General features: G+C 36.9%; 1 protein-coding gene across 6 annotated transcripts in view; it reads left to right on the forward strand.

Annotated features, from left to right (window-relative positions):
* The window catches only part of vps13c (vacuolar protein sorting 13 homolog C), a 119,168-nt gene that overhangs the window by 24,649 nt on the left and 81,456 nt on the right, over positions 1–13,063 (forward strand). For all 6 annotated transcript variants that reach the window (XM_031899120.1, XM_031899123.1, XM_031899119.1 and 3 more), the window contains 10 exons: positions 2,525–2,582; positions 4,163–4,290; positions 5,804–5,910; positions 6,486–6,657; positions 6,762–6,824; positions 7,867–8,008; positions 9,030–9,124; positions 10,613–10,755; positions 11,037–11,229; positions 12,135–12,249. In XM_031899120.1, coding sequence (XP_031754980.1) covers positions 2,525–2,582; positions 4,163–4,290; positions 5,804–5,910; positions 6,486–6,657; positions 6,762–6,824; positions 7,867–8,008; positions 9,030–9,124; positions 10,613–10,755; positions 11,037–11,229; positions 12,135–12,249 — 1,216 coding nt within the window. The remainder of the gene's footprint in view (positions 1–2,524; positions 2,583–4,162; positions 4,291–5,803; positions 5,911–6,485; positions 6,658–6,761; positions 6,825–7,866; positions 8,009–9,029; positions 9,125–10,612; positions 10,756–11,036; positions 11,230–12,134; positions 12,250–13,063) is intronic.

Genomic DNA, 13,063 nt, shown 5'->3' on the forward strand with positions numbered 1-13,063 from the left:
GCCTGTCTGATAAGGCCTGAAAAAAATGGTAAAAAAAAGTAAATTATGGTGTTGGAGAAGAATAAGGATGTTCTAAAAGGTAGGCAAATTGTTTTGACTTTTGTAAATTGTAAGCTTGGATTAAGAGGTGGGTTTTAAGTGAGTGTTTAAAGGCCTGGAGGCCTTTATTAAATTTGGAAGAATATTCCAGAGGATGGGTGCAGTAAGTGAAAACTCTTAGATGCGTGAGTATTAAGAGGTAACAACCGAGAAGGAGAGTCAGTAGGGCCAGGGACTGGTAGAGCTGGAGGACATGCATATGAGTCTGGAAACAGTATTCTTGATCGATTGGTGAGGGGACACAATTGATAAAGGAGGAGTCCATACAGCAGCAGGTCGCAGTAGTCTATGAAAATGTGTATGAATGTTTTGGTTGTCTCATGTATGAGATGTTCCTAAGCTAATGTGGCAAAATTTTGTGGGGAGTGAATGAGAGGGCAAAGTTAAGTATTTTTTTAGCAGCCAAGTCTTCTTGGCAAATAGAATAACTGACTCTAAACATAGTAACTAGTTTAGACCACATATAGTAGCCATGTCTTTCTGGCAAATAGAGCAGTTGACTCTTATCATAATACCTATGTTTAAGCAACAAGCATTTCTGAAGGCAATAGCACTTGCAGGGTGAAATGTGCAACGTCGGGCCACTTTCAGTTTAGCGTATTACTTTTTCGTATTGTTGCACAAAGGCCAGCATAAAAAAACCACAACGGATAGAAATATCTTCCAGTTGTAATAGAGACATCTGCCATTACATTCTATAAGATCTCAACAAGTTTTTGCTAGTATATTTTAGTACTTGGAATTATTGCGGTTTTGTCAAATTATAAAATGCCACAAATTCACACTTTTTTTTCCTTGCAGTAAAAAGCCTGAACCGAAAATATTGTGCTTTAGTAAATGCGCCACCTCTAAATGTACATTAATTGAGAATTTTCAAAGGTTATTAAGTCTTACTGTTTCAGATGCCATTTTGTAGGAGAACTGAAAAAAGGTATTAAAATAATTAGATTTAAATGTTTGTTTTTTGCAATTTCTATTTTTTCTGTGTTTATACTAAGTAGTGAGTGAGTAGGAGTGTTCCGCTTACACTCCTGTTATTAAATGAAATGTTTTCCAAGAAAAGATGACTAACTATAACATCTATTATATTCTCTAATAAAATAAAATTCATTCCTGCTTTTCTGAGAACACGGTCTCTGTGCTGTATTTTAGATGCCGCATTTCTCTATTATTTTCTGTTTGTTTACTCTGCTTTCATCACTCACGTCATGTGTAAAATCACATTTACTTACGTTGATACATAATTTCCTATTGGCATTTGATCAGAAGTATGTGTTGTTGCTGAAATGTATTTTGCAGGGATAAGATTTTCAACTATAATGATTTTTCCTTTTCATGTTAGACATTTAGCAGAGAAACCATCAATAACCATCTGGAAACACTTTTGAAGAGGTTATATTTTCAATATTACAGTATGATATAATATGAAGAATTGAGTTTATAAACTCAATTAAGTCTGAGTGTCCCAAGTACAGAATAGAGCTTTTTATAGAAGCCAGTGTGAAATTAAAGGTCATGGATTAGAAAGGCAGGGTAAAATTTTAGGGGTACTATACCTCTTTGTTCAACATAAATTCAATAAATAGAGCTTGCCTATTGTTTTCATCTCAACCTATGGTTTTTGTTATTTTTATTAGCTAAACAGGGCAAAGGGGAACTCAGATCTACCTTATGTTTGGTCATTGTGAGGTAGATAATTAAATTATCAGTATATAACTCCCCTCTCTTACCCTTTTGTTGTGACTGTTTTTTTAGCAGGAGTCCATTATGTAGGGGAATTATCTGTAAATTGGTAGTCCAATTATCTAACTCAAACATGAACTAACATGAAGTAGCTTCTGTTTTTGAAAAAAATGACAAAAGCCATAGGCTTTTCATGATTGCAGCATTAGGAGAAAAGTATAGTGCAAGACCTGTTTGTTGAACCCATGTTAATCAAGTGAGCTTACAGCCCCTTTAACATACAGGGTAAAATGTAGCAGATAGGAAGGTAGTAACATAATTTTTCTGTACTTCTCACATTCAGAATACAAGTACAAGTTAACAGCAGGATGTCAGAAATTAGTAATTTTTAGCATAAATTATTGAAATTACAGTAAAACACCTTTTTGACAGTTTTCAGGTGTGTAATATCTGTGAAAATGTAAAGTCAGGGATATGTGTTATGCATTATAAGTTGGTGGGACCACAAAAAAGGTGTAAAAACAGGGTATGTAATATTGAGGTTTCACTGTAATATTACTGCATATTACAATATATAAATGGAGAAGAGCCTTTGTGTTGGGGTTGTTTTTTTTAGGATTTTGAGTGAAGGAAGCTTACATGCACTGTAAATGCAGAAGAAACACCCTGCAATAACTGGACCCCCTACTCGCTAGGTTATTTAAGAACAGATGCTAAATGTGTTTTCTTTTGTTCTTTCTAGACTGCGTTAAAGGAAGGAATTTTGTCTGAAGCTAGAAAACCTAAAGACTACCAGTACAGTAAGTGTAATTTGTTAAATACACTCTATTATGACTTTTTTTGTATCTCTCAAATCCCTTCTTATATGGTTGACTTCAATCTTCTACTTATCAGCAGTTTGTTCTGTAATATTTCTCTGTGTAAGAACATGGTGCACAGATATTCTGTTCAATTTCCCATGAGTAAATTAAAATCTTGCTGGTGTTAAGGATTAAGATGTAAGGGTTTTATAATGTTTAAGCATGTTGCTATAATAAAATTTAAAAAAAGCCCTTAACAAATGCAGGAAAAGTAATGGTTTCTAGTAAAACAGACATAATAAATTAAAATACATTTCTGGTTAACTTCTAAAAAAGAAATGATCTGCATCTGGCAAATTAGGTGTCAATATTCTATTGCTTACTTACAGGAATGTTAATTGTCTGCTGATAAAAGTGACCATTTTGTGTAACAGCTACCTTAGATTGTATTTTTCCAGTGGTGTAACTTGGTCCTGCTGGGCCCCCTTGCAAAAAAAACGTCTAAGGGGCCCTGGCGCATACAGTCCCTCCTCTTCCGCCTCCACATCCTGGCCTGCTCATGTCGCAGAGGTATGAGAGGGGCGGGGGAGGAGGGACTGCACCACTGTTTGCTCTTCTGAGTTTAAAAGACTGATTTCAATAATATATATTTTATTTAAACTACTACAGAATATGCTGGAACTATATATTAAAGATAGTATTGCATTTTAGATATATTTCATATTTTTGAATTTGGGGCAGTGAATTGGACCCAGAAGTAGTGAGTGAGGTGAGGGGCAGTTAAACTCAAGAAGCCACTCATACTGGTGTGAAATGTTTTAATGGTTACTTGGCAAGTTCAGTTACTTTACACATACCACTACTACTTCTGTATATCATGGTCTGGGTTAAAGGAGAAGGAAAGTCATTTTGGCATTTTACTTCCAATAGATTTGCCAAATTAGTGCCACCAAGAACACTCTATTTATTCTGCAGAAAGCATTACCATACCTGAGTAAAGAGCCCTAGAAGCTTTCTCTGTTTGTTTAAGATTGCACCTGCCATTTTAGCTTGGTCTTCATAGCTTCCTGCTGTATAGCTCTAGCCTTTATAGCTCAGATCACACATTCCTAAGGGAGGGAGTTCTTAGCTTGAGGGAGGAGGGAGCAGGAGAGAGGAGACTGTGCAGACTCTGGCCCCAGGAATGAAGGATTTTTCTGAGAGAAGTCAGATACCCAAAGAACATCTTTACAAAAAAAGTGACAAGAAATCAGTATTTCTGTGAGTGCTTATGGCTGTATTTACATAGATCTTTCTGATAAAGCTTAATTAGTTTTTACCTTTCCTTCTCCTTTAATGAAAAGGTTCATATACACTACTTTTTCCAAGCTTTCTTAATAGGATAAGCTAAAAATGTATCTGGGTTTATACAAAATCTAAAAAGTAATTTTGTTTGTAAATGCACATGCCTATTGCTATTCTGTCTATATTTGACAAGACAGTGCAGTTCTAAATATCTAGGGTTAACAAAATCTAGGGCTATACCTGGACAGTATGATAAATTGTATCTGATATCTCATCTTTCTTTTTTAACATTCAAGTCTTTAAACCAGTAAATGCCTCGGCAAAGTTGTACATAAATCCACTTGCAGAAATGGAGCTGAAGACTCCAAAGATTGATTGGATCATGGAGGTTCAGAATGTGGCAATAGAAGTAACAAAACCACAGGTTTGTAGAATATTGAAGTTTTACATTCTGTTTTGATTACCCATTCCCTATCTCTGAATCACCTTTTAAGCCTATATTCTGAATTGCAACACTACCCAGTACACAGTATTGTGTATTCACAACTGGCATATCAAGTGGCACACGTGGAAGCTGTGTGGTTTGGACAAATATCATAAAAATATATACATGCATTTGTTTTTCTGTATTCAAAGCATTTTTTACAGACTTCTTTATTTTAATATGAAAATCTGTTAATGCCTTATGGCAGTGCTGTCCAACTGGCGGCCCGCAGGCCTCTGTGTGGCCCCCCACCTGTCTGGCTGCTTTGATGGTTTACCTTTGTGTAAGCTTTAAATGGTATCAGTACTGAGATTAATTGGCCCCCTGCATGGTTCTCACCTCAGATTCAGGCTGTAATCCTCCTGTATTGTTTAAAAATGTAATCCCCTGTGTTGTTCACACCTTTTAATACCTGCATTGTTCAACCCCTGCAGTGTTCACACCTAAGGCTCAGGCTGTAATCACCCCCATTGTTCACCTGTTCACACCTCAGACATAGGTACTGTAGGTACATATGTAGGTACTGCCTGGAATATGCTGCCTGTGTGTATGGCACACACAGGCAGCATAGGGCAGGCAGAGTATGGCACACACAGGCAGCATAGGGTAGGCAGAGTATGGCACACACAGGCAGCATAGGGCAGGGAGGGTATGGTACACACAGGCAGGGTAGGGCAGGCAGAGTATGGCACACGCAGGCAGCATAGGGCAGGCAGAGCATGGCACACACAGGCAGCATAGGGCAGGGAGGGTATGGTACACACAGGCAGGGTAGGGAAGGCAGAGTATGGCACACACAGACAGCATAGGACAGGCAGACCAAGCATTTGGGATTTTGCTGTGCTACCACCATTGTGATAAAATAGGTGTGGTTTGAAGTGGGTGTGGTTTCAAAAAGGGGAGTGGTCAAAACTGGCTTCCATTAGCAGCCCTCCACCATGTATGCTAGAGAAATTACGGCCCTCGGCACCGCAGAAGTCTGACAGCACTGCCTTATGGTATTGGTTGGCATGCTCAGAAGCTTCACTTATTTGGATTAAAATTCCTGCAAGTGACTATATATTAAAGGTGTGGATGTTCTCACTGGGCAATTATGGCAAAAAAATGTACGTAATTGTATGTAATTATTTACTTTTATATGTTTTTCTCGTATGGCTTTTATATAAGGTATTATACTGCCTTTCAAGCAAATTTGTACTACATGGAAAAATGTTTCTTTAAACCAAATAAATTTTAAGTTATGATAGGGATTCTTGGGAATTAACGTTTTATACTCTCTGGCTACATGAGAAAAGCACTTAAAGCAGAGCCAATGTTCTGTGTGCCTTGGCCCTAGAAAAATAATTTTACAGACCTTGTTTACCTTCCACCCCCCTTGCTGGCATTTTTTGTTACATTATTTACTTTTGTTATCATGTTTTCTCTAACCTAAATATTTCCAAATAATTTACAGTACCTAAGTTTTATGGACCTTCTTGAGTCAGTGGATTACATGGTTAGAAATGCACCTTACAGAAAATACAGACCGCAGTTGTCATTACAAGAAGACACCAAGCAGTGGTATGTTGGTCTTTTCTTTATCAAAAGATTTGGGTTAAATTGTTTTGTTACATACAAGCATTAAGACAAACAGGGAGGGTACAGAGGAAAAATAATTTTCTGTGCAAGTTTGTGTGGGCATGAAATGAAAATGAGATGATAGCTCTGATTTAACAGTCACAAAACAGTAAAATGATTATCTACTGAATACTGGTGGTACTCTGACTCATGTTCCACAATCTGTAGGTGTGCATAAAAAGTTTCTCCGTCTTTATTAATGGATTTATGTATATGACATTTGCCCTTTTATGGGCTCGACGTGTTCATTGCACATTTGTATGGCACGTCCCGTTCGTCCGCGCCTTTATGTGCATGGCACGCTTATTTGTCCCCCTGGTTGTGCGCTCCATTCGTAAGCCAGCGGCCCAGTGCCAAGCTGTCCACGGCCTGCCACTGGTCTGCGGCCCGACGGTTGGGGACCCCTGCTCTAAATGACAGGCTTAGGAGATTTCTTAGTATTACTAAAAATGGGCACAGATGTGAAACCCATTATTTTCCATCTTACTTTCTCTGCTTTATGGTGCTTGTTCTTATAGGTGGCTGTATGCCATTAATAGTATCCTGGAAGTCCACATAAAAAGAAGGACACATATGTGGAGTTGGAACAACATAGCAAAGCATCGGCAAAATCTTAAAATGTACAAGAATGCCTACAAAACTAAACTGACCCAGGCCAAGCTGCCCGAAGAAACTGTCAAGCAGCTGCAGGTACCATTGCTTGGCTGCATTACTCTGTATCTGAATGGGATGCATTTAGCACATACTTTACCTTCTAACATCTGTTGTTGTTTGTTTTTTCTTTTGTTCTCCAGGCCTGTGAAAAACTACTAGATGTCTTTAACATTGTCCTAGCTAGACAGCAAGCTCAAGCAGAGGTAAGCCTTGTTATAGAAACAAATTTGCCAGACACATGCATACTTATTAATTGCCCTCTCTAGCTTTTCACAGTTTTTACTAGTTTAATTTAGGCTTTCTACTATATTCACTTATATAACACATATAAACATAACTAACTGTAGCCAGGATATTCTACCTGTCCATTAAGACATCCAAGCTCCTGTATGTTACAAAAGGTCTTGCTGTGGTAACACAATCTATGAAAAATATATTTTTGTTAATGACACAGATTTATTTGTTTTTAGCTTTAAATCATTTTGCAGTATATTTTGTAATTCACTCCGTGTATTTATGTAGATATCAGAAAAGGCACCTTATTGCATGAGTTTATTATCTATTCACTACAATCAAGTTTTATAATAACAGGTGTTAACATTTACCCTTCTATCACAATCAATTCACACTCAGCACATTTATATACCATATACAGTACCATGAAACATTTCTACTTTGAAAAGTACATATGCCTTCATCATATTCATGTGCATTAATGATCACACTTTGACAAGTAGGGCAACATTCGTTTTATTCATGCCCAGTACACAGAGATTCCTCATGTTCCTCATGTTGTGGTGACCCCCAACCATAGAGAAGCAGTGTCTCGGTTCCTAAGATCATCGCAAATATGTGTTTTCCGATGTTCTTAGGCGACCCCCAAAGGGGTCCCGACCCACAGGTTAACAACCACTGATCTAACATCTTTGTTGTGTATAGATACATTTATGTATGTTTGCAGTTATAATGTTACTATATGCAACAAGCTTATTAGCATAAATGTTTGTAATGGGAAGGTAAACAACACATTTGTTTTTTTACGTGTAAACTACCTGGATAAAAATAATGTAAAACACAGTATTACAATTTGAATCGCAACAGAAACTGTTGTCTTTTATTAATGTTTCTCTTGCTTTTAGAAATAGGCTGTCATTTAGAGAAAACGTGTTGTAAATATCAGTAATCAGAAAGAATGCCAAATAGGTTATTTTTCAAATGTCTTACGCTTTCACATTTCATTTTCAGATAATCAGGTCTGGCCAAAAGCTCATGGCTAAGAAATCCTCTGCTGGTGGAGAAAAAAAAGGCGGGGGATGGTTTGGAAGCTTTTGGAGTAAGAAAGAAGCCACTAAGAAGGATGACGTAGATGAAATCTTCGCTTCTGAAAGTAAATTCATTGTTGTCTAATATTTCACAAGCATATAACACAATTTATATTGTTCAGTCCTTGGCTTTTCCTCTCTCTTAAATGATTTGTCTAGCACCTTTGCTAAGCTTGCTATTACCTGTGCGATTATTTATATGTTGGGTGTTTTTTTTTTTTTTTTAATTACCCATGCTCAAGCTTCAGACCAGGGTATATTGAATAATAAACTGCATATCAGACTGGTCTGCTGCTGTTTTATAAAGTGTTATAAGTAGTGTTCCAAGGCTATCCAAGGCTATTGTGATACTAAAATCTCTGCACTGGGGTTCAGTTGGAGAGGTTGAACTTGATGGACTTTTTTCATCCCAACTTAATTTGTAACTTGTAAGTTGTTTTCCTTTCTTGTCAATAAAAAGGACAACTGCACCACTGTATACTTGAAAAAAAATGCAATTCTAGATATCAATCTAACATCTGTGAATAGTAGGCTGACCTGATGGGAAACTAAAGTCTATCTTTGCTTGTGTGACCAGACCTGTGATTCTTTGGCCACTCCTACTGTGCTTCTGGCAGGGACTGTCCCCACCCCTCATTTGAAACACAGATAGGGACCATAGGAGATTGATAGGGCCATTTTTAAAGTTAATGATCATTTTTAGCTCAGAGTGGAACCAGCACCATATATTATTCATATATTATTCATTATGCCAATAAGATTGGGCGATTTTCACTAATCCTATATGTCTCCCTTAGGAATGTTTCAGCCCTTTAATCTTAAGAAAATATAAAACTGACACTCTTTTCATGCAGGAGTGGGAGTCAGAAATTTGATTGACAGCTCTAATACATCATTTATGTGCGCATTCTTTGCCTAAACAGTGTATTAGAGCTAACTGTCTCTCAGTTAGCTGCCAGTCAAAATCCTGCATAAAGAAAGATTTAAAAGAGAAAGGTTGCCAAGATTATCTTGTTTCAGAAATGGTACAAATTTTTAACTGATAAATGAGTGTAATAAAAGTGTTCTATCCTTATTCTTTTGCAGAAATTGACGACTTTATGACCCCAGAAGAGAAGGCAAAGCTTTTTACCGCAATTGGGTATAGTGACAGTTCTCACAATCTTGCCCTACCTAAAGCAGTAAGTTGAGGTGCTTATTTCTGCAAAGAATAACACATTTTATCTTGTGCTGTAACAGACAGCAAAAAATAACATCTTTTTTTCAATAATTATACCTTAACTAGACCAACTGGTGCTTTTTTCTGTCGGTATTCCACATATTTACACCTAGTTAAACTGTGGGATTATGTAGGAGAGGGGAGGATATTGGGTAACAGTATGTTGAAGATGGTAAGGGAAGGGAAAATATTGTATGGGGGGGAAGAGGGAGAGGGGAATTTAAAAAAAAAAAAAAACACAGACAAACAATGTATAGCACTAAGGGGGAGGAAAAGAAAGAAAAGGGGAAAAATGCAGATGCAGGTACACACAGTGGTATGTAATACAAAGATAATGGGGCACATTTACTTATCCACGAACGCTCTGACCGTTCGCTCGATCGGTCCAATCGTATTTTCCGCAACTTTTTTGTACCTTGCGCAACTTTTTAGACGCTTGCACGACTTTTCCGGCGCTTGCGCGTATGTTTAGCGCAAAAAAAATCGGATTGGTTTTGCTGCTGTTTACAATCATTCGGTCTAAAAATTTTTGGATCGCCAATACGATATTATCATGACTAATACGATTTTTTCGGAATTATTTTTGTGATATTTGCGATCTTTAGAAGTTTCCGTTTCCAGTCCCAATTTTTCCCATTCGGGATTCAAACTCGTGTTTTGATAAATCTGCCCCAATGTGTTAGTTGTTGCATAGCTTAAATATAAAAAAAAATCTGATGGTGTACTATTTGATAAAAATATTTTTAAATACCTACTAATTCTATTTTTTTAAAATCTGTTCCTATTAATATGCCACAGATATTTATCTGCTATTAGGCTTAATATTAATTAAAATGTTATTCTCTACTGCCTTCAGTTGTTAGCCAAAATGACTTCCTATTTTTATTGTAGTTGTTCTCTTTTTTCTGTTATCCATCCTATATATATATATATATATATACAATAAGTTCAAGAATGGACAGCACACACTTTAAAGTGCAAAAGGTATATTAAAAGATCAAATTCATACTGTACACAAAATGCGACGTTTCGAGCCCGGCCGGGCTCGAAACGTCGCATTTTGTGTACAGTATGAATCTGATCTTTTAATATACCTTTTGCACTTTAAAGTGTGTGCTGTCCATTCTTGAACTTATTGTATATTCAAGGATATCGGAACCTGTTGGGGACGTGCACCACGTTTTGTTCTATTGCAGGGTGCTGTACTATTGCATTAAACAAGTGTGTGTATATATATATATATATATATATATATATATATATATATATATATATATATATATATAAATATGTGTGTGTGTGTGGAGTGAGCAAAAATGTGTGTGCAGCAGTCTGCCATGCAACCACTCCTCTTCTATCCTACAGTTTAGTGAAGCTAGATAAATTTAAGCTATCGGAGGCCTGGATTTTTTGTCTAAGATTTTTCCAGTTACTGGGTTTTCTTTTCTAGTATGTGGCACATATTCTGAATTTCAAGCTTCTAAGAACATCTATAACTATTCGTGAAGACATACACACCCCTGAAACATTACAGATACAAATAATTGATCTCAGTACCAAAGTATTCCAGAGACCAGGAGCACAGGCAGTGAAGTAAGTAACATCTGTATTAATCTGAAAATTCCGTATACAAGTAATATCTGATTGGAAGAGAAAGGTTTATTTTTTTTTTTATCCAGAAGTTAGGAATATTGACTTTTTAAACAAAAAACAGAGTTTTGACTTGTTCCAGAATTTTCTAGATAAACACGGCATTTATGGATAAAATGGTGTATTCCTTCTGTTATTTAGTTTATCTATGTAATTTATATATATATATATATCCTACATACTAATAAATCATTATTATCTTTTTGTATTTTTGTAAATTGCAGAATCGAAGCAAAGTTGGAGCATTGGTATGTAACAGGCCTCAGTCAGCAAAATATTGTTCCATCACTTGTAACTTCTATTGGAAACAGAGAGTCTTCCCTTCTCAGAATAGTGTTTGAGACCAACCCACAGCACATAAAAGCTGATCAGGTCCTGATACTGGAGTCACAGCCTGTGGAAATAATTTATGATGCTGTAAGTGTTTTTATATATGTATATGTAATTTTTTTATTTATAGCTGCAGGTGTTTTTAAAGTAGAAAGTACTGTATGTCAGTAGTAGACATTTTTTGACTTTCTGTTTGAAGCTATATGAATGTTTATGTAAGCAGTGGCATAACTACTATACAGCAGACCGCCCCCCTCAGCTACTAGGGGGCCTAGATATTAGGGATTGGTGTATGGTAATTCCCACTTCCCAGCCACCTCAACCTTGCAGCCTGTTTATTTTTTGACCATGGATGGTGGGGAAGCAGTAGGGGTTCCAAGCCCTACAGGTGTTGTTGGGACACCCTAACAAACTGTTTTGGGGTGTGAGGGAAACCTGGCCAGGAGAAGGTACACTGCAGCAGAGAAGCTAGATAATGTTTACCTAAGGGACACTAAGGGGCCCATTTACTTACTCACGAACGGGCCGAATGCGTCCGATTGCGTTTTTTTCGTAATGATCGGTATTTTGCGATTTTTTCGGAAAATTATCGCGACTTTTTCGTTACCAATACGATTTTTGCGGAAAAACGCAAGTTTTTCGTAGCCATTCCGAAAGTTGCGATTTTTTCATAGCGTTAAAACTTGAGCAAAAAGTTGCAATTTTTTCGTAGTGTTAAAACTTGCGCAAAACGTCGCGCCTTTTAAGTTTTAACGCTACAAAAAAAGCGCAACTTTTCGCGCAAGTTTTAACGCTACGAAAAAATCGCAACTTTCGGAATGGCTACGAAAAACTCGCGTTTTTAAAATTGTCTTATAACAAGAGACATGATGTTTCAGTTTAACAGCCAGGAATGAATTTTACATTATGCTTTTTAGTTAAGTTACATATTGTTGTGGGATTGTGTTGAAACAATATTTTTGACATTAAAGATTATTCATGCTTCCTGACAGGTAACCATCAATGCTTTAGCTGAATTTTTTCAGACCCAGAAAGGAATGGATCTAGAGCAGTTGACATCTGCTACATTAATGAAACTCGAAGAAATCAAAGAGAAAACAGCAACAGGCATGTAAAAGGACTGGATATGTTGCTTGTTACGGGTTCTATGGGCTCATGGCATACAAGCCATTTTGATAATTATAATCCTGTCATGAAGAAATTTGGTGCTCGAAATGCCATTGCCCACCAGCAGCTTTTACACATTTATATAAATGGCAAAGCAAGGGTAGGCTCAGACACAGTTTTCAGTTTTTTCAGTGGTCTGGGGTGATCCATGTCCATGTAATGACTACGTTAAATTTAAGGTACACAGTGATTTTTGAATGGTAAAAATAGTTTTCTGTTAATGATTAATGTAAGATATTGCCTAGATTTAAAGGAAAGTGAAACCCTAAAATAAATATGGCTAGAAAAACCATATTATATATACTGAACTTATTGCACCAACCCAAAGGTTCAGCATCTCTAGCCACAATGATCTAAGATTCCAAAATTGTCATAGCAGCTCCCCATCTTGGATTATGTCGCAAATTTTCAAGCAGAAAATTAGGTTCACATAGCATATAAGCTTATTCTACAGAGCTACCATGTAATGTGAATCTGAATTACTAATCAGTCTTATATTGTGACATTTAAATTCTGTATATACAGTATATTGTCATTATACAGTTATATTGCTGTCCCTGAGCTCAGTAACTGACAGCAGCACAGACCATGTGCAGTGTATTAGCAGAAAAGAAGATGAGGAGCTACTGGGGGCATCCTCAGAAGCACAGATCTTCCCCGCTAAAGGGCTGTGGTTGCCTTGGGCTGGTACAAAAGCCCAAAACACAGTGTTCACCATTTCTCCCCTCTTCTTGGCTTAAGCTTTAGTTCTCCT

Source organism: Xenopus tropicalis, chromosome 3 (genome assembly GCF_000004195.4).
Source record: "Xenopus tropicalis strain Nigerian chromosome 3, UCB_Xtro_10.0, whole genome shotgun sequence".
Taxonomy (NCBI): domain Eukaryota; kingdom Metazoa; phylum Chordata; class Amphibia; order Anura; family Pipidae; genus Xenopus; species Xenopus tropicalis.